The sequence below is a fragment of the Lepidochelys kempii genome, chromosome 18 (assembly GCF_965140285.1).
Source record: "Lepidochelys kempii isolate rLepKem1 chromosome 18, rLepKem1.hap1, whole genome shotgun sequence".
NCBI lineage: Eukaryota > Metazoa > Chordata > Testudines > Cheloniidae > Lepidochelys > Lepidochelys kempii.
In genome coordinates, this window is record NC_136397.1 from 18514620 (window position 1) to 18537329 (window position 22710).

At 43.3% G+C, this 22710-nt stretch overlaps 1 protein-coding gene across 1 annotated transcript in view; it reads right to left on the minus strand.

The window, feature by feature from the left end:
* The window catches only part of NADK (NAD kinase), a 47871-nt gene that overhangs the window by 19666 nt on the left and 5495 nt on the right, over positions 1-22710 (minus strand). Inside the window, exon 2 of the mRNA XM_073316399.2 lies at positions 19223-19442. Within this exon, the coding sequence (XP_073172500.1) occupies positions 19223-19401 (179 nt within the window). The 5' untranslated portion in view covers positions 19402-19442. The remainder of the gene's footprint in view (positions 1-19222; positions 19443-22710) is intronic.

Consider the following 22710-nt stretch of genomic DNA (forward strand, 5'->3'; position numbering starts at 1 on the left):
GCCTTTTTTCCTGAGTTACCTGTGCAGACGCCATACCACAGCAAGCATGGAGCCCGCTCAGGTAACCGTCACCCTATGTCTCCTGGGTGCTGGCAGACGCGGTACGGCATTGCTACACAGTAGCAGCAACCCATTGCCTTGTGGCAGCAGACGGTACAGTACGACTGGTAGCCGTCATCGTCATGTCTGAGGTGCTCCTGGCCATGTCGGCTGGGAGCGCCTGGGCAGACATGGGCGCAGGGACTAAATTTGGAGTGACTTGACCAGGTCATTCTCTTTAGTCCTGCAGTCAGTCCTATTGAACCGTCTTATGGTGAACAGGCAGGCGATACGGATTGCTAGCAGTCGTACTGTACCATCTTCTGCCGAGCAGCCATGAGATATGGATGGCATGCAGTCCTTCTGCACCGTCTGCTGCCAGCCAAAGACGTAAAAGATAGATGGAGTGGATCAAAACAAGAAATAGACCAGATTTGTTTTGTATTCATTTGCTTCCCTCCCTCCCCTGTCTAGGGGACTCATTCCTCTAGGTCACACTGCAGTCACTGACAGAGAAGGTGCAGCGAGGTAAATCTAGCCATGTATCAATCAGAGGCCAGGCTAACCTCCTTGTTCCAATAAGAACAATAACTTAGGTGCACCAATTCTTATTGGAACCCTCCGTGAAGTCCTGCCTGAAATACTCCTTGATGTAAAGCCACCCCCTTTGTTGATTTTAGCTCCCTGAAGCCAACCCTGTAAGCCGTGTCGTCAGTCGCCCCTCCCTCCGTCAGGGCAACGGCAGACAATCGTTCCGCACCTTTTTTCTGTGCGGACGCCATACCAAGGCAAGCATGGAGGCCGCTCAGCTCACTTTGGCAATTAGGAGCACATTAAACACCACACGCATTATCCAGCAATATATGCAGCACCAGAACCTGGCAAAGCGATACCGGGCGAGGAGGCGACGTCAGCGCGGTCATGTGAGTGATCAGGACATGGTCACAGATTTCTCTGAAAGCATGGGCCCTGCCAATGCATGCATCATGGTGCTAATGGGGCAGGTTCATGCTGTGGAACGCCGATTCTGGGCTCGGGAAACAAGCACAGACTGGTGGGACCGCATAGTGTTGCAGGTCTGGGACGATTCCCAGTGGCTGTGAAACTTTCGCATGCGTAAGGGCACTTTCACGGAACTTTGTGATTTGCTTTCCCCTGCCCTGAGGCGCATGAATACCAAGATGAGAGCAGCCCTCACAGTTGAGAAGCGAGTGGCGATAGCCCTGTGGAAGCTTGCAACGCCAGACAGCTACCGGTCAGTTGGGAATCAATTTGGAGTGGGCAAATCTACTGTTGGGGCTGCTGTGATGCAAGTAGCCCACGCAATCAAAGATCTGCTGATATCAAGGGTAGTGACCCTGGGAAATGTGCAGGTCATAGTGGATGGCTTTGCTGCAATGGGATTCCCTAACTGTGGTGGGGCCATAGACGGAACCTATATCCCTATCTTGGCACCGGAGCACCAAGCCGCCGAGTACATAAACCACAAGGGGTACTTTTCGATAGTGCTGCAAGCTCTGGTGGATCACAAGGGACGTTTCACCAACATCAAGGTGGGATGGCCGGGAAAGGTACATGACGCTCGCATCTTCAGGAACTCTGGTCTGTTTCAAAAGCTGCAGGAAGGGACTTTATTCCCAGACCAGAAAATAACTGTTGGGGATGTTGAAATGCCTATATGTATCCTTGGGGACCCAGCCTACCCCTTAATGCCATGGCTCATGAAGCCGTACACAGGCAGCCTGGACAGTAGCCAGGAGCTGTTCAACTACAGGCTGAGCAAGTGCAGAATGGTGGTAGAATGTGCATTTGGACGTTTAAAGGCGCGCTGGCGCAGTTTACTGACTCGCTTAGACCTCAGCGAAACCAATATTCCCACTGTTATTACTGCTTGCTGTGTGCTCCACAATATCTGTGAGAGTAAGGGGGAGACGTTTATGGTGGGGTGGGAGGTTGAGGCAAATCGCCTGGCTGCTGGTTACGCGCAGCCAGACACCAGGGCGGTTAGAAGAGCACAGGAGGGCGCGGTACGCATCAGAGAAGCTTTGAAAACCAGTTTCATGACTGGCCAGGCTACGGTGTGAAAGTTCTGTTGGTTTCTCCTTGATGAAACCCCCCGCCCCTTGGTTCACTCTACTTCCCTGTAAGCTAACCACCCTCCCCTCCTCCCTTTGATCACCGCTTGCAGAGGCAATAAAGTCATTGTTGCTTCACATTCATGCATTCTTTATTCATTCATCACACAAATAGGGGGATGACTACCAAGGTAGCCCAGGAGGGGTGGTGGAGGAGGGAAGGAAAATGCCACACAGCACTTTAAAAGGTTTACAATTTTAAAATTTATTGAATGACAGCCTTCTTTTTTTGGGCAATCCTCTGTGGTGGAGTGGCTGGTTGGCCGGAGGCCCTCCCACCACGTTCTTGGGCGTCTGGGTGTGGAGGCTATGGAACTTGGGGAGGAGGGCGGTTGGTTACAGAGGGGCTGCAGTGGCAGTCTGTGCTCCAGCTGCCTTTGCTGCAGCTCAACCATACACTGGAACATACTGGTTTGGTCCTCCAGCAGCCTCAGCATTGAATCCTGCCTCCTCTCATCACGATGCCGCTACATTTGAGCTTCAGCCCTGCCTTCAGCCTGCCACTTACTCTCTTCAGCCTGCCACTTCTCCTCCCGGTCATTTTGTGCTTTCCTGCACTCTGACATTATTTGCCTCCACGCATTCGTCTGTGCTCTGTCAGTGTGGGAGGACAGCATGAGCTCGGAGAACGTTTCATCGCGAGTGCGTTTTTTTTTCTTTCTAAGCTTCACTAGCCTCAGGGAAGGAGAAGATTCTGTGATCATTGAAACACATGCAGCTGGTGGAGAAAATAAAAGGGACAGCGGTTTAAAAAGCGGTTTAAAATTTTATAAAACAGTGGCTACACTCTTTCAGGGTAAACCTTGCTGTTAACATTACATACATAGCACATGTGCTTTCGTTACAAGGTCGCATTTTGCCTCCCCCCACCGCGTGGCTACCCCCTCAACCTTCCCCCCTCCCTGTGGCTAACAGTGGGGAACATTTCTGTTTAGCCACAGGCAAACAGCCCAGCAGGAATGGGCTCCTCTGAGTGTCCCCTGAAGAAAAGCACTCTATTTCAACCAGGTGACCATGAATTATATCTCACTCTCCTGAGGATAACACAGAGAGATAAAGAACGGATGTTGTTTGAACGCCAGCAAACATACACTGCAATGCTTTGTTCTACAATAAGAAAAGGAGTACTTGTGGCACCTTACAGACTAACCAATTTATTTGAGCATTTGAGCTTTCGTGAGCTACAGCTCACTACAATGATTCCCGAGTATGTGTTAATGGCCTGGAGTGGTAAAGTGTCCTACCATGAAGGACGCAATAAGGCTGCCCTCCCCAGAAACCTTTTGCAAAGGCTTTGGGAATACATCCAGGAGAACCGCGAATGCCAGGGCAAAGTAATCCTTTCACATGCTGGCTTTTAAACCATGTATAGTATTTTAAAAGATACACTCACCGGAGGTCCCTTCTCCGCCTGCTGGGTCCAGGAAGGAGCCTTGGGTGGGTTCGGGGGGTACTGGCTCCAGGTCCAGGGTGAGAAACAGTTCCTGGCTGTCAGGAAAACCGGTTTCTCCGCTTGCTTGCTGTGAGCTATCTACAACCTCATCATCATCATCATCATCTTCTTCGTCCCCAAAACCTGCTTCCGTATTGCCTCCATCTCCATTGAAGGAGTCAAACAACACGGCTGGGGTAGTGGTGGCTGAACCCCCTAAAATGGCATGCAGCTCATCATAGAAGCGGCATGTTTGGGGCTCTGACCCGGAGCGGCCGTTCGCCTCTCTGGTTTTCTGGTAGGCTTGCCTCAGCTCCTTCAGTTTCACGCGGCGCACTGCTTCGGGTCCCTGTTATGGCCTCTGTCCTTCATGCCCTGGGAGATTTTCACAAAGGTTTTGGCATTTCGAAAACCGGAACGGAGTTCTGATAGCACGGATTCCTCTCCCAAACAGCGATCAGATCCCGTACCTCCTGTTCGGTCCATGCTGGAGCTCTTTTGCGATTCTGGGACTCCATCATGGTCACCTCTGCTGATGAGCTCTGCATGGTCACCTGCAGCTTGCCACGCTGGCCAAACAAGAAATGAGATTCAAAAGTTCGCGGTTCTTTTCCTGTCTACCTGGCCAGTGCATCTGAGTTGAGAGTGCTGTCCAGAGCGGTCATAATGGAGCACTCTGGGATAGCTCCCGGAGGCCAATACCGTCGAATTGTGTCCACAGTACCCCAAATTCGAGCCGGCAAGGCCGATTTAAGCGCTAATCCACTTGTCAGGGGTGGAGTAAGGAAATCGATTTTAAGAGCCCTTTAAGTCGAAATAAAGGGCTTCATCATGTGGACGGGTGCAGGTTTACATCGATTTAATGCTGCTAAATTCGACCTAAAGTCCTAGTGTAGACCAGGGCTTACTTGACTTGTTCCAGGTTCACCTCCATTCCTTACACAAGAAACACCACAAACTCAATAATGCCACTGTGACAGTGAAGTTTCCCCTACACAGTTCTGCCAGTGCACGTCAATCCTGACCCGCAACATTCCTGTTATTTCAGTCCTCGTTTCCTCCTGAGCAAAGGCTAGTAGATGTGCTGTTTTGTAATGGGACAAAAGTCCACTAGAGATAGTAGGTGAAGATCAGCTCACTTGACTGTGAAATAATGAAGTCTTGAGCATAAAAATGAAAAACTAAAATCAACAATATAAACTTCAAATTCTTCCCGACAGAGTGAAAAGTGAAAGCATATATTGTTAAAAATCTAAACTCCCATATCAGAATTAAAAATACATAATTCTTAAGAGTCAACTTTTAGTGTTTTTTTCCTAAACTACTGTAAAGATTATGCAAAAAAAGAAAAGGAGTACTTGTGGCACCTTAGAGACTAACCAATTTATTTGAACATAAGCTTTCGTGAGCTACAGCTCACTTCATCGGATGCATAAAGATTATGAATGACTAGTAGACAAGGTTTTTCCAACCACACAACATGTAATCCTAAACCAATACTTAAGCAACAACCACCAACAATAAGAATCTGGAGAACTTAGGAGTGTTCAGCTGTTGGATCAACCAGGTGATTACAGCTTTTTAGGCAGTGCAGCAAATTTCCTGAAGTTAAAGCACAACATTAAGACACTACACCAAACATGAGACTCTCAGCAAATTTTTGAAGAAGGCTTCACTAACAAGACAAGCAAAACAGCACATATATTCCAGTTGTAATATTGCCCAGCAAAACAATGTCTGTGTTCTGTCTTTGTTATATAGTTCAATAGTTTCATGGCCTTCACTAAACATTTTGCAACAGAACACGTGTGCCTAGTTAAATATTTAAAACACTAAGAAGGAAAGCTACCAGGGCTTCTTTCATACTGTATTTTAGGACATCTGCATTTTAAATGATAAAGTATTTTAGCACAAATTAAGTGTTCTCCAAACAATCAACATACAAAAACAGCTGCAGATACACATTCAGAACTTCAAAGCCAAAGACCAAAACCTATTCTTTCATATCTTTTTAATTTTCTCAGGCCATGCTCCAGGGAGACACGGCAGTAACAGTAGTGGTATTTTTTGTGATTAGACAGCTGTAAAGACTGCCTTGAATCAGTTTCGAAGGGACTTCAGTCCATATAACCACAAACACATTCATCCTAATTCAGCACACTTGTTTCCGAATTTTCTTAAAACACTATACCTTCATTAAAGATCCTACAGAAAAGGTAAAGCATCCAATTTTAGAACTAATAAGCTTTGCAAAATGATTGATATATATGGTACATGATACACAACACCCACTCCTAAAATATATTCTTAACAGGTATGCACATTTAAAAGGTACCCTATGTCTTAAACTGAGACATGTAGTGTGGTCCTTGATAACCATTTTCAATAAAATTCACCATGCCTGAATACATTTTCAGGTCCTGGGCAATGTACAAGCCAAAATGATTTAACCCCTGTTGTATTAATTTAGATAGAATAAATGGACCAAAGGTGTTAACTTAATCAATGTCTCTTTCTCTGGCCCAATCTGGTCAGGACATCCCTCTGGATGAGAATAAAAAAGATCCAGGGACTGAGGAGATAGTAGGAGTGCCAGACATGACAGTGAAGCTTGCTCAGTAGCTTTGGTTTGTTCTCCTTGAATGTTCTTCCTTTACCCATCCAGCCCCTCCAAAAAAAAAAAAAAAAAAAAAAAAAAAAACCCTCTCTCTTTTAAGGATCCAAAAAGTGACTGATGGGTAGAATAGCCCATCCCCTCATTATTTTGTCCACCAATTAGGCCTAATATACGACACACCAATTTTGGTTCATTAATTTTTGGCTCCACATATCGGTTTTTAACAAGCATAACTTCAACAGTCCTTGGATTATATCACTGTGGCATCTTTAGTTTCAACTAATCAAGTTTCTCTGGTTCTCATCCACATCTGTTATTATAGATTGTGACATTTTATGAATTTAGACTCACTTTTTACAAACTGAACTCATGATTAGGGTAAATTTGTAGGCCTTATTATCACTACAGCGCCAACCCTACAAACACTTAGGCACTTTAAACATGAAATCAGTAGGACTGCTCATAGTAGTAAAGTTAAGCATGTGTATATTTGCAGTATCAGGGCCTTGTGCATGTCCTGAATTACTAGTATTTTTCCTACAAGAGTTTTGTTTGGAACATAAAAAGAAATGCTTCCTTTTCTCTCCATCACCAGCCACTGAAAGAATTCTTGCATAGTCAAAGGCTAAAGAAGCCAAATTAAGTGTAACTTCTGATAATTAACTGAATTATTATGTGGGAAAACACTATAAAGTGATGCAGACAGGTGGCTTATGTACCATCACCACTGAGAAATAGTGGATTGAAATTATGCAATAACATTTAAGGAGGGTACACGGAGATACATAGAATATCAAACGCAAAAAATTCCTATTTTACCATCAATCTGTCTTCTTTGTTTGTTAACATTAATCTTTCCAACAACTACAATATGACAAAGGCAGTCACTAGTCAATTTACAGAATTTGTAAAGGAATCCCAAATGAGGGGAAAAAACCAAAATTCATAATTTCTAGATTCAGCAATATTAGCATTTTCTCTCTAGTATAAGGGGAGGCAGGCAAGTGATGGAGAGTTGAGACACACACTTTTCTTCTGCGGACATTCTAGTCCCAAACCAAATTTTTTTAAATTATTATTTGTTGATAGTCTGTGGTCAAATCACATGAACAGATTATATAGAATTTAAGAAGGACTATGCCGGCACGTCACAGAGCCAGTGGACTTTTGATTGATAAAATATAAAACTGCATTTCCATAGCATTTTTCAGAGCATCAAAGTGCTTTACAAACATAAGCAAAGCCTCACATTGGATAGATACCCATTTAAAGATTAACTTGAGGCACAGAGAGGTTATATAACTTATCAAGGTGTCTCAGAAAGTTAATGGCACAACTGGGAATATAACTTTGTAATCTTGGTTGCCAGTAGAGACAAAATGAGCTCCCAACCCATTTAGAAATAGGGGAGGGACTTGGCAAAAAATAAATGTGGTAGTGAAGATGAGATGCCATGAAAATTTCATCCAAAGACTGACCTAGGTAGCATCAAATGTGATGATGTTTCAGAGATAGTAACAGACCAAGTTGGAGGCCTGGGGAAATGTGTCTACACCTGCAGCAGTGAGTTTCAGAACCTGGGTCAACAGACTCAAACTTGTGCTATGGTGTGAAAAAACAGCACACAGATGTTCTTACTCTGGCTCTGAAACCCACCCCGCTCCTCAGGTTTCAGAACCTGGGTGGGAGCATCTACATGGCTGTTTTCAGCATCGCAGCGTGAGCTCAAGTCTGTAGAACCCGGGACTGCAAGAACTGGTGTCACGGGGGATTATTTTGGCAGTGAACACATGCCCTAAACAGCATAAAGGACGGCATGTGAAGGATTAAGCCAAACACAGAGGCTCCTAACTGTACAGATAAGTACAATTTTTGAATCCTTGGTGAAAAGTGAAGAGAGGAGTTTTTGCTTATAGTATATTATGGTTTCCAGTGTTTAACTGGAAGTAGCTAAAGTCAGTTACACCAACCAATTAAACTGAATAACAACAAACAACAACAAAGTGAGTTATACCAATGAACAGATTAATCATTCCACTGTGTAAAGAAACAGAGGCCATAAGACAACCTGCCAAAGCATTTAGTTTACAGTCTGGATCCTTTCCTTGAGGATAGTTAAGGACTGGTAAAAGGTAAAGTTAAACTCAAAAATCTCACTTCTATAAGACCTGGGAAATAATTAACAAAGCCATTTTAGGCTTGTTTAGTGATGTTTTACCTCTGGTACAGACCAGAAGTCCCACTTTTCATATGGACCACAGAATTCATGAGGTAGCTACTGTTAAATCACGTAGTAAAGACTTACTCCTGGGGGAACTCTGCACCACTGTGCATGCACAGAAATTATGTCCCCTGCAGATTTATTTGCTTCCCTGTAGAAAAATGACTTTCTGATGGGGAAGCAAAGGAAAGGCACAAGAGCAGCCCTGTGACCCTCCCCAGCAGTATGTTTCGGGGGCCCAGGGCAGCCGGCAGAGAGGTAAATCACAGTGGCGCAGGGGACGAGAATGGGGAAGACCCGGCTGGTGGCTCCTACCCTGCACCGGGCTCAGCTGCTAGTCACAGCTGGGCTGAGGAGGATGGGAGCTCTTCTTCCCTTGCACAGTATCCGTGGCCGGGTCAGACCCATCCCCAGATTTCTCCCCTGGCTGAAGAAAGCTATGCAAACTCCCCCCACCACCCACCCGCTTCCTGCACCCATCACTCCTCAGCTGCAAAGAAAGGGATCCCTGTAGAGGGAGTGCTCCCCCATCCGCCCAACGCCCGTGCATCCAGACCCCCTCATACCCAGACCCTTCCACCAAACCTCACCCCCGCCCTGCACTCAGAACACCCCCCTCCATGAGCCCCAATCCCCCTGCACCTGGACCACCCTGATGAACCACCCGCATCCAGATTCCCACCCCACCAAGCCCTGAACACCAGCATCTGGGCCCCCGCACTGAGGCCCCCACACCCATACCCCGCTGCTGAGCCCCAACCACCTTCACCTGGACCTCCCTGCAGAGTCCCATCACTGTTGCATCCAGAACCCCTCAACAAGCCCCTGTGCATCCAGATTCCCCCCCGCATCCAGATCCCCCACTGAGCTGTCCACACCCATATTGCCCCACACAGAACCCTCTCGACCCACACCTCGACCCCCACACACTAAGCCTCTCCACACTTGGATCCTGCCTGCCCACACCTGATGCACCTGGCACAGAGGGGCAGGCCCAGTCCTTACACTGTGTCACGGTTGGGTGCAGCCTCACCACTGAGTCAGTGTCTTGGGGAAGGGGGTGGGGGGGCGCACAGTTATCTCCCACCTCTGTGTAGCCAGTGGCCTATGCTCCCCAGTACCATGCTGGAGCCTCCGCATTTATTTGACAATAAAATTTCCAGAATGCCCACAGGAGTAAAAGACTGTTGCAGAGGGGCTTGGTTGTCAGATCATCAGAAATGCCTCCAGGACCAGAAGAAAACTTCTATAAGCACTCCTTCTGGCTCAGAAATTGGAAAAAACAGATTCTTAATTTTGCAGCAAATGTAATGCTGAAGAATCCAGCTTTCTAGGCATTTTTAATGCAGGTGACCATGAGTCCCTTCGTCCTTATTGTGAAGTAAAAGCAGCATGAAGCTAAGACAGGCAGGTAATGGAGATCAAGAGTTGTGGAAAAATACTTTTTCCTCGCAACTTTTTATTTTGAGTAAATATTTGCCAATCACTAAACATTACTTTATCCCAGAATTCATTCATATAATCTAAGAGGTATTTATTTCCTCAGCCTCAAAGAGTTGAGGCAGTAACTTGCAAAATCTTGCAGAGTAAGATACCAAACATACCCAAATGAGTGAAGAACTGGAGCAAGCACTTCCAGTGTAATTGCAGAAGGTTATGATTTTTGTTTTATACATTTAATAGAAGAGTTAGATTACATGACACCGCCAATGGAAATGTGAGTTCCGAATTTCAATTTAGCCGCAAACAAAGAGGGGCATGGTCTAGTGGCCTGAACATGGGACTAATACCAGTTCTAAAACAAGTTTACCTTGGAGAAGTCACAACCTTTCTGCTTCAGCTTCCACCCGCTTCCCCTAACCAGTAAAATGTGGATAAAGTTTACCTACCTCCCATATCTATTGGAACAATTAGCTAATGATTGTAAGGCACTATGTAAATGTTACCATAAACATTATAGTCATTTACACTGAAAAGTGACAACAGGGAAATATGCCTCTCCTGTTCCTGATTAATTCATGTAATGTGCTGACTCATTCCCAGCCCCAGAGAGTTTACAATCTGCCAAAATACAAAATTATATGAACAGTGGAAGAAAGAGATACAACATACAAGCAAGTGATTGCGGTGACATTCTGTGAGTTCCACATTTTTTTTTTTTTAAGAAGTTTGAATAAAATTTGTATTTACTAATAAAAACAAATATAACAATTTCTCCCTTTCCAGCAGGCCAATAAAATTGACATTTATCGATATCAGAGACACATGGTGGGTGAAGTAATATCTCTTATTGGACCAATTTCTGTTGGTGAGAGAGACAAGCTTTTGAGTTTACACAGAACTCTTCTTCAAGGTGATTTAACTGATGTGTCAGTACAATGTATTAGTATAAATTTCAAGCATTACTGAGCCTGTCTGAGGAGGAGACAGTAATAGATATTTTCATACTTATCCTTATTTATTCTATTATTATCAAGAAGAAAAACAAACATACAAGGACTTTAATGACACTATTTCTTAATAGTATATTAAGGATGAACAAGAATTCCAAGTATGTGTAGAGGAATGAAGGCAGCACTGATAAAGTCTTCATACATTTTGAAATTATAATGTTTTAAATTAGGATAGTAAACTATTCCCTTGCTTATGTACCTTCTGACGTCCACTCCACTCAATTTCTCCCCCCTGCCCCCCAAAATTGTTCTGTCCCTTTCACCTGCATATTTTTTCAAACCTTAAGGAGTGGCATGAAAGAAACTCCTTCCTGCTCCTCCTACAAAAGGCAACCTCTAAATACCTCTGTTCCCACATGTATTTAAGCAATGAAAGTTATACACAACGTCACGTGTTTGCAGTATTACAACATTGTGCATTGTATGGATTTGTACCTTTCAGGACCTGATCCTGCATGCTGCAGCATAACCTCAACTCCTGTGGCATTCATTGAGAATAGAAACAGCTCAGAAGCTTAAGGGATCAGATCCTCAACTCTGATGAAGAAATCCATATTTGATACAATTTACCCACTGTACAGCACCATGTACATCTTTCTAAGGCATTATATAATTAAAATAGGTTTTCGGTAAGGGTTTTATCAGGATTGAATACGTGTGCCATTTAATCAAAGAATAAGATTCTTTTATTAAGTGAATAGAGATAAGAAGGTATTACTACCATTTTCTATTCTACTTATAATGTACTAATGTGCTTTAGAAATGTATTGAACTATGGAGAGAGAGCCTGCTAAGTTGATATATAGAGAGAAGGACTCAATTACAAATACTGCATAGCAAACCTAAGATAATTTTTATTTGACATTTTACAAGTTCCTTTGAACTGGTGGTGAAAGAATCACAAAACCAGACAAAGAGTGACTTAAAGAAGTTTTAATAAAATATCTTTTAAGTAGTAAACCTCATTCAAAACATGAATGGCTACCCCGACTGCAAAGATAGATTGTAGTTTCAGAGCAATTTCTATCCATCAGAGAGCAAGCTAACCAAAAGAAAATGGAAATAAATTAAGAAATGTGTGCCCAATAGAAAAAAAAAAAGCAGGTTTCCTAACTACCAAAAAAAAAATTACTTGGAAATATTCACACCTAGAAAGGAGAGAGCAGAATTTAGGCCAACAGGCCTTTTACTCATGTAGACTAATATTAGGTGTTTAAAATCCTATGAACACAATCAAATTTCTGCACTTAAATGCTGCTAATTATAGCATATATTTCTACATAAATACTTTGTTTTCTTATATTGTACTATGTAGAACATAGGCAATAACAGGAAACTTCAAGCATTAAAAGGTTTCCACTGATCCTGCAAGAACAGCCTCCAAAAATTTTTAAGTATATTATCCTAAAGAAACTCCACAGAAACAGACTAACACGACTGTTACTCTGAAACCCCACTTATTAGAAAACATTTAATCAGCTTACAGTCTGTTTTGAGATCCTCTTCTCTTCGATTTGGGAGTCCCTCTCCCCCAGCCCCTTTCCCCCCATCCTTATAGTCTCACCTACAAATGCTCCACATTGCAGCAACAATACTGCTAGCAACACAGTTTGGATGGGAGAGACAAACCTCTCTGGTAAGCAGCTCCTTTAGAATTTTGCCATGCCCTTCAGGCATCTGGAGGATCAGAGTTCAGTAGTGCAAGGTACTCCCTCCCTCCCTCAAAGCATACTGCCTCCACAGTACAGTCTTTACCTGCCATTGTTGGTCTGAGAAATGCCACACCAGAAGTTAAATCAAGGATCCCCGTGTGACATAAGGGCATTACTAGTAGGTTAACAATCTGGCTCGAGGAAGGCAATAGAGATTTCTTGGTGCACTAATTATGATCTATGAATAAAAGGTACTTTTTTGCCACCCCTCATTACTATACAGATGAAACGCACCCAACCAGGTTCTTACTACCATGTATACTAACTCTAGGTGGAGCTGTTCAAAAGATCTGGTATCAAGTCCAGCTCTGATCCTACAATTTAAGGAAGACTGAACATTCCTTTTGGATTATATTACTATCAAGCTATTAAATCAATGTACCTCAACGTCACCATTTGTTCCATACTTCATTTTTGTAAGATGTGTAGAACTGGAAGTTGGATCCTTTGTATGATGGTTGACTTAAAACTGACAATAGTGTAACAAATTGTATCAATCTACTCTGTAAAACATTATGGAGTTCTATTAAATAAAGCCACATGTATCCTTGTAAAATTGTGTACATAAAGAACTAGAAATATTACTTGAACACCCGTATACTTATTTTCTGAGTTATGGGCAAGCTCTTTCAGTATATGATAAATGCTACAGCTATGCATTGCATCCACAATTCCTATGCTTTGTAAGAAAAAAAATGTGAAAAGTTATTACTATGTTCAAAATTCTCTCTTGAAGCCAGCAGATGATAGACCAATGACTGTTTTTTTCCTTGGTAATATACTTCTAATCTCAGAAGCTATTTAAGGGTTACCTCACTATGTAAATACAGACTAGAAGAGCAAACACAAAACTTGGGTAAATTTCACTTTTGCCCTACTTCTACAAAAGCAGGAAACTTCCTGCTCATTCAGAAATATTGGGGGGGGGGGGGGGGGGAGAGAACCAGCCTTTAATCTCCATGTTCATGGTTCAAATCCATCCAAGGTCAGTAATAACCATTACCATGGATGGATATTCAGTGCTCTAAATGAAATAAGCTGAGCCCTGATTAGGGGGCAGGGCTTCTCTGACTAGGGGTCCTATAAAGGTAGCCAGCCAGTCATGCAGCGGCACAGGGGAGTTTGTATTGTTTTTGCTGTGGGTGTGGTTTGTGTTTCCCAAATTAACAGGATTTGGGTGGAAAGGCTATGACAGATACAGAGGTAGCAGTTGGAGTGACTCATGTCGTGGAAGACACAATGAAGATGACTCGATGTGGAAGCTGCAGTATGTATATGAGCCTGGAGGTGGTACCTGGTAAGAGTTTTGTCTGCATGAAATGCTGTCTCATAGAGCTGACGGAGGAAGAAATCTGAGGTTTGGAGATGCAGGTGGAAAGTCTGGCTGAGTTTAGGAAGGGGTTTGAGCAGATTATGGAGCAAAGCCATGAGGTATCTGAAGGGAAAAGCTCAGACTTGCAGATGGAAGCAGGACTGAGGAATTCTGAGGGGAGACTGGGTGAGGAAAGTGGTCAGTGGAAGCATGTGACTAAAAGAACCAGGCAGAGGAAAAGATGGGCTAGTGAAGGAGAAACAGACCTCAAGAACAGGTTTGCAGAGTTAGAAAATGAAGAAGGGGCTCAGCAGGCAGTCACTGAAGGTGGAAGGACAAGGAAGAAGAGAAGAGCGGCTAGTCCTACAGGAAAAGGGGAAGAGTCAATGGAGACTACACCAAATATGAGCCCCAGGAGGATACAGGATGGGTTGAAGAGGATTACAAGGGAGAAAAGGAATGGAGAATAGCACCGTCACCAGGAAAAGGCAGGTCTATGTGATCGGGGACTCTTTACTGAGAAGAATAGACAGGCCTGTATCCAGAGCTGATCCAGAGAATAGAAGGGTATGCTGTCTTCCAGGTGCTAAGATACGGGATATAGACCTGAGGTTGAAAACGATCCTAAAGGGAGCGGGAAAGAATCCCCTAATTATCCTTCATGTGGGAACAAATGACACGGCTAAATTCTCGCTGGAAAGTATTACAGGAGACTATGCTAGGCTGGGGAAGACGCTTAAGGAAATCGAGGTTTAGGTAATCTTTAGTGGGATTCTACCTGTTCCAAGAGAAGGGCAACAAAGGTGTGACAAGATTATGATGATCAACAGATGGCTTAGGCAGTGGTGCTATAAGGAGGGCTTTGGGATGTATGGCCACTGGGAGGCATTCATGGACAGAGGACATTTCTCTCAGGATGGACTTCATCTGAGTAGGGAAGGAAATAGACTTCTAGGATGGAGGCTGGCACAACTGATTAAGAGAGCTTTAAACTAGGAATTTGGGGGAGATGGTTGGGAGATGTCCAGGTAATCTCCATGCCGGATTTTAGCATTGAGAGGGAAGAAAACGAAGTAAGAAAGGATACAGCCGTGGGTAGGAGAATGTATATAAGGAGGAAGGGCAGTGTGGATACCAGTCTAATAGGTTATACTGGCTGGAGAATGACCGTGCTTAATAGGATACAGAATGTGAGCAAGGGCAAACAGCAAAAATTAAAATGTTTGTACACCAGTGCGAGGAGCCGGGTAACAAAATGGAGGAACTAGAGCTACTGGTGCAGGAAGGGAAACCAGATATTCTAGGGAGAACGGAAACATGGTGGAATAGTCGTCATGACTGGAGTACGGGTACTGGAAGGGTCTGTGCTGTTTAGGAAAGACCAAAATAAAGGCAAAGGTGGTGGAGTAGCATTGTATATCAACAATGAGGTAGAATGTAAAGAAATAAGAAGCGATGGAATGGATAAGACAGAGCTCGTCTTGGCAAAAATTACATTGGGGAAGAAAACTATTAGAGCCTCCCCTGGGATAGTGCTTCAAGTGGGCTATAGACCGCCGGGATCTAATTTGGATATGGATAGAGCCCTTTTTAAATGTTTTTAATAAAGTAAATACTAGTGGAAACTGTGTGATCATGGGAGACTTTAACTTCCCAGATATAGACTGGAGGACGAGTGCTAGCAATAATAATAGGGCTCAGATTTTCTTAGATGCGATAGCTGATGGATTCCTTCATCAAGTAGTTACTGAACCGACTAGAGGGGATGCCATTTTAGATTTGGTTTTGGTGAGTAGTGAGGACCTCATAGAAGAAATGGTTGTAGGGGATAATCTTGGTTCAAGTGATCATGAGCTAATTCAGTTCAAACTGAACGGAAGGATTAACAAAAATAAATCTGCAACTAGGGTTTTTGATTCCAAAAGGGCTGACTTTCAAAGATTAAGGAAATTAGTTAGGGAAGTGGATTGGACTGAAGAACTTATGGATCTAAAGGTAGAGGAGGCCTGGGATTACTTTAAATCAAAGCTGCAGAAGCTATCAGAAGCCTGCATCCCAAGAAAGGGGAAAAAATTCATAGGCAGGAGTTGTAGACCAAGCATCTCAGAGAGGTGATTAAGAAAAAGCAGAAAGCATACAGGGAGTAGAAGATGGGAGGGATCAACAAGGAAAGCTACCTTATTGATGTCAGAACATGTAGGGATAAAGAGAGACAGGCTAAAAGTCAAGTAGAGTTGGACCTTGCAAAGGAAATTAAAACCAATAGTAAAAGGTTCTATAGCCATATAAATAAATAAATAAAGAAGAAGTGGGACCACGAAACACTAAGAATGGAGTGGAGGTCAAGGATAATCTAGGCATGGCCCAATAACAAACACTTTGCCTCAGTCTTTAATAAGGCTAAAGAGGATCTTAGGGATAATGGTAGCATGACAAATGGGAATGAAGATATGGAGGTAGATATTACCATTTCTGAGGTAGAAGCGAAACTCAAACAGCTTAATGGGACTAAATCGGGGGGCTCAGATAATCTTCATCCAAGAATATTAAAAGAATTGGCACCCGAAATTGCAAGCCTATTACCGAGAATTTTTAATGAATCTGTAAACTCAGGGGTTGTATTGTATGATTGGAGAATTGCTAACCTAGTTCCTATTTTTAAGAAAGGGAAAAAAAGTGATCCGGTTAACTACAAGCCTGTTAGTTTGACATCTGTAGTACGCAAGGTCTTGGAAAAAATTTTGAAGGAGAAAGTAGTTAAGGACAATGAGGTCAATGGTAAATGGGACAAAATACAACATGGTTTTACAAAAGGTAGATCGTGCCAAACCAACCTGACCTCCTCCTTTGAGGAAGTAACAGATTTTTTTAGACAAAGGAAATGCAGTGGATCTAATTTACCTAGATTTCAGTAAGGCGTTTGATACCGTGCCACATGAAGAATTATTAGTTAAATTGGAAAAGATGGGGATCAATATGAAAACTGAAAGGTGGATAAGGAACTGGTTAAAGGGGAGACTACAACGGGTCCTACTGAAAGGTGAACTGCCAGGCTGGAGGGAGGTTACCAGTGGAGTTCCTCAAGGATCAGTTCTGGGACGAATCTTATTTACTCTTTTTATTACTGACCTCGGCACAAAAAGTGGGAGTGTGCTAATAAAGTTTGCGAATGATACAAAGCTGGGAAGTATTGCCAATTTAGAGAAGGACAGGGATACCATACAGGAGGATCTGGATGACCTTGTAAACTGGAGTAATAATAATAGGATAAAATTTAATAGTGAAAACTGTAAGGTTATGCATTTAGGGATTAATAACAAGAATTTTAGTTATAAGCTGGGGATGCATCAATTAGAAGTAACGGAAGAGGAGAAGGAACTTGGAGTATTGGTTGATCATAGGATGACTATGAGTCGCCAATGTGATATGGCGGTGAAAAAAAGCTAATGCAGTCTTGGGATGCATCAGGAGTGGTATTTCCAGTAGGGATAAGGGTTTAGTACCGTTATGTAAGGCACTGGTGAGACCTCACCTGGAACACTGTGTGCAGTTCTGGTCTCCCATGTTTAAGAAGAATGGATTCAAACTGGAACAGGTACAGAGAAGAGCTACTAGGATGATCCGAGGAATGGAAAACTTGTCTTATGAAAGGAGACTCAAGGAGCTTGGCTTATTTAGCCTAACTAAAAGAAGGTTGAGGGGAGATATATGATTGCTCTCTATAAATATATCAGAGGGATAAATACCGGAGAGGGAGAGGAATTATTTAAGCTCAGTACCAATGTGGACACAAGAACAAATGGATATAAAATGGTCATTGGGAAGTTTAGACTTGAAATTAGACGAAGGTTTCTAACCATCAGAGGAGTGAAGTTTTGGAATAGCCTTCCAAGGGAAGCAGTGGGGGCAAAAGATCTATCTGACTTTAAGATTAAACTAGATAAGTTTATGGAGGAGATGGTATGATGGGATAACATGATTTTGGTAATTAATTGATCTTTAAATATTCATGGCAAATAGGCCTAATGGCCTGTGATGGGATGTTAGATGGGGTGGGATCTGAGTTACCCAGGAAAGAATTTTCTGTAGTATCTGGCTAGTGAATCTTGCCCATATGCTCAGGGTTTAGCTGATCACCATATTTGGGGTCAGGGAGGAATTTTCCTCCAGGGCAGATTGGAAGAGGCCCTGGCCGTTTTTTGCCTTCCTCTGTAGCATGGGACACGGGTCACTTGCTGGAGGATTCTCTGCTCCTTGAAGTCTTTAAACCATGATTTGAGGACTTCAATAGCTCAGACATAGGTGAGAGGTTTTTCGCAGGAGTGGGTGGGTGAGATTCTGTGGCCTGCGTTGTGCAGGAGGTCGAACTAGATGATCATAATGGTCCCTTCTGACCTTAGTGTCTATGAATCTAAGAGATTCTCGAAGTTTTTCCCAAGTGAAGCCCTATTAGTCGAGATTGTCTCATTGACCACCTCTCTCCAATTCACGATCACACAGACCACTTCCACTACAATTCACTATCACGTGACATCCACATATCAACTATAACAATTGTTTACACGGAAGAGTAACATTTGAAAAGTACAACTTTTTAGCTGTCTTAAATGCAAGGTAGCAGGTAAAAACAAGGAATAGGCAGCACCACGTCACCAGCCAGCTGTCTATGTGCTTCACAGACTACAGTTTGGGAACCTTACGGAGCATTCGTAGGAGAGATGCCAAGGACTGAACGGGCTATGGCGCCACAAGCAAGGCAAATATATTGTCACTGTTATACTTATTCAGTGGTTATTTAGACTGGAGCGTTGCCTTTTATCAGTGCTAAACAACATTCTATCCAAATTGCATTTTCTGTATTTCTTGCCCTCATGTTCTATATGTGTCACTAAGGATTTGTGACCAGAGGTTCTCTGATACTAAGTTTGTCCACTCCTGAATACCTAACTTTGTTTATGACAATCTAAAGCAACTGAAGATCATGAAGTCAAATGAACGAGAAACAAAAGAACACATGGACTCTTAAGGAGATCCTGTCAAACAAGATATCACTAGAAATCAAATATATATATATATATAAAAGAACAAGACAGAGCATAAGCAGAACTGTTCTAAAATGAACATTTCTTCAATTCTTGCCATAAGATGTCATTAGCTGTGATTCTTAATGCCAATGAAAGCTGCCCGCATAGGAAGAGCCTATATTATCATATTTGCATTACATAAATGTGGCACTAATGTTATATTAGTTTTACCAAAGAATCATCAGCGTAGAAGATTCGAGTCTAGTTTACTTCATACCTGAATTCTTTGGTGCTTCCGAGGGCTGGTGAAGCAGACAAACTACGAGTCTTAGCCCGACCCCGGATAGGGTTAGCACAGCTCCACTCCTCATCATCATGACATGCTGAGCAATGAAAAGCAGATTCAGTGCTCTCATCATCTTTACTGATGCAAAAGTTTTCTTGTTCCGCCTCCATGGTGGAAGTAAAGGAACTTCAGCTGAGGGAAATACAGCTTCCTTTGGGGAAAGAAAAAGTAAGATTTTACTTTATTTCAAATTTTGGAGAGTACAAACCACAAATTAAATGGACACTATCTAAGTTCATAGACCTAGAACATGACACACACTTCTCAAGCTATTCTTGAAGAGATTCCCACCCTCCGGGCAATTTCAGTGCTCTGCCAAGTCACAAGAAAAACTGGCAGAAGGATGGAGGAACCGATTGAAGTGCGTGTGTGTTAATGATGCCAGTTACCTGGGTTGTTTAGGGCCACTTTGGGCTGCAATTTTAAGACCATTACAATCCTATTTTAAAGAATTGGTAGTCACTTTCTGTTATAAAAGGAGTACTGGACAAAAGCCAAAAGTCATTTTTAAAATTAAAATACCAAAATCTGAAATTACTGTCGTATACCTGGATTCATCCTCATCAGGTAAGTGAGACAGAGGGGCATTCCTAAGTTGCACTGTACAATACACTTGGTCTTAAGAGCATTTTTAGTAACTGTGACTCCAGACAAGGGGGAACAAGACATCAAATTATGCAGTCCAATACTTTGTTTCTACCAAAGCAACTTTATTAGCCTGATATCTCTGTGACCAACAACAAAGCTGTGGACCAAACGAACAAGAACTAAAAAATTCGGTTAAGCAGTTTCAGAATAGTGAACTACAGTGGAAGGAATGGACCTCCTAAGCAAAAAAATAAAACCATTTTGAGAGGATTTGGATAGTTTACTGAAACTATAACAAAACTATTTGAGCAAATAAATTGGTTAGTCTCTAAGGTGCCACAAGTACTCCTGTTCTTTTTGCAGATACAGACTAACAAGGCTGCTACTCTGAAACCTATAACAAAACTGATCAGTTTGGGATCTATTCATCTTGTTGTTCCCATCACTTCCAGCAATGTAACTTCAGGCACAGCTCCCATCTGAGACTAGGCAACTGTCAGAATGCCAGGAACAGCACTGCAATGGACCTGAAAAAGGCACTCTTTAAGTGGACTTTCTTTCTTAAAACCCTATTTGGAGAAGATGTGGCCCTGCCAGGCACACAAGTCTCAAGCCTGAGCATATAGTTTTACACTGGGTAGATTTCTAGCCTTTAAAAAAAAAAAAAACAACAACATGAATTTCATGAAGACAAAACTAGCATGATGCCAACTCTACTCATCACAAGAAGTATGAAAGAATCCTGCACTGCCAGGGAAACAAATGGATAAAATGATTTACTAGGTCTTTCCCACCTTAAAAATCCGAGAGTTTACATGAGTGTACCAATCTGTTAACAGAACTTCCTACTGAAAGTCTACTACATCATCAATATATATATTTTAGTCAGATATGGTTGATAGTTACATACGAGTAGCTTCTCTACATAAAACATTCTATACTCCCTCCTTAGAGAATGTAAGATAACAATGGAACAAGCCATTTTAAGTCTCATTTTAAGTCCCTGAAATGTTTACTTTCCCCACTAATATTAAGAATCAACATTTGTGCAGGTTCTTATCCATATCTGAATATAGCTGCTGAAGAATCCTTGTCTATATATAAACAGCAAACAAATTTCAGTTTAAAAAGGAAACCTAATCTAAGAATAAACAGTGATTACAATAATTAAGCTTGGATTAATATTTTATACTTACTCTTTAATAAGCTCAACAGAAAATACAAAGTTATCTTGCTATAATATTTGCAGGATTGCACTTTTACAACTGCAAATCCTTTTGAACAGATTTCCTAATACATACTAAGAAAAGGAGTATTTGTGGCACCTTAGAGACTAACCAATTTATTTGAGCATGAGCTTTCGTGAGCTACAGCTCACTTCATCGGATGCATCCGATGATTAATTGGTTAGTCTCTAAGGTGCCACAAGTACTCCTTTTCTTTTTGCGAATACAGACTAACACGGCTGTTACTTTGAAACCTAATACATACTGTGAAGAATGTGATAGTATGGCATATCAATTAGGAAAGACTGATAAACAAGGGAAGCTTACCAGTTAACCTTCCCTAAACATTAACCCCCAGCCCCGCACCAGCCGGGGCAGCAGGAGCCCCCCTCCCTTTAACCAGTTAACCAGTTAAACGATATAGTTTTAATAATTTAAACAGTTAACTTTTAAAATTATATTTACATCCCTATGGTAAACAAATATGCTAATAGTAATTTGCTGTGCTGATCCCAGGATATTAGAGAAACAAGGTGGGTGACCTAATATCTTTCACCAACACAAGTTGGTCCAATAAGACAGCTTTCGCGCTTACACAGAGCTCTTCTTTGGGTCTAGGAAAGCTACTCAGAGTGTACTTTCACCCAATTTGTCTTTCTAACAATAGTAATGATACTTTGCCACCCTATAGCACAGTGGTCTCCAACCTTTTTAAGCACAAGATCACTTTTTGAATTTAAGTGAAACCCAGGATCTACCTCAAAGAAAATGTAGAAATAACAGTAAACCCAAACACTCTTGCCCCTCCCCGTCCCCAAGGCCCTGCCCCGCCCCTTCTCTGAGGCCCTGCCCACTCCATCCCCCCTGCCTCTGTCCCTTGCTCTCCCCCACCCTCACTCACTTTCACTGGGCTGGGACAGGGGATTGGGCTGTGGGAGGGGGTGCAGGCTCTGGGCTGAGGGGTTTGGAGTGTGGGAGGGGCTCCGGGCTGAGGCTAGGGCAGGGGATTGGGGTGCAGGCTTTGGGAGGGGACTGGGGTGCAGGAGAGGGCTCAGGGCTGGGGCAGGCGGTTAGGGTGCAGGCTCTGGGAGGGAGTTTGGGTGCAGGGGGGGCTCCAGCCGGGCACCACTTACCTCAGGCACCTTCCGGGTGCAGCACAGCGGGGCTAAGGCAGGCTCCCTGCCTGCCCTGGCCCCACACTGCTCCCAGAAATGGCCACCATGTCCATGCAGCCCCGGGGGGAAGAGGGGCAGGGGTCTCTGTGTGCTGCCCAAGCACCGACTCCACGGCTCCCATTGGTTGGGAGCTGCGGGGGGTGGTGCCTGCAGACAGGGGCAGCACTTGGAGTCCCCTGCCCCCGGCGCCACAGGGACATGCTGGCTGCTTCTGGGAGCTGTGTATGGAGCCCACTGGCCCTGCTTACCTCAGGCGGCAGCGCAGCGGGGCTAAGGCAGACTCCCTACCTGGCCCTGTGCTGCTCCCAGAAGTGGCCGGCATGTCCGGCAGCGGCTCCTGGAGGGGGGCACTTAGGCTCCCCGCACTGCCCCCATCCACAGGCACCGCCCCCACAGCTCCCATTGGCAGCTGTTCCCCATTCCCAGCCAA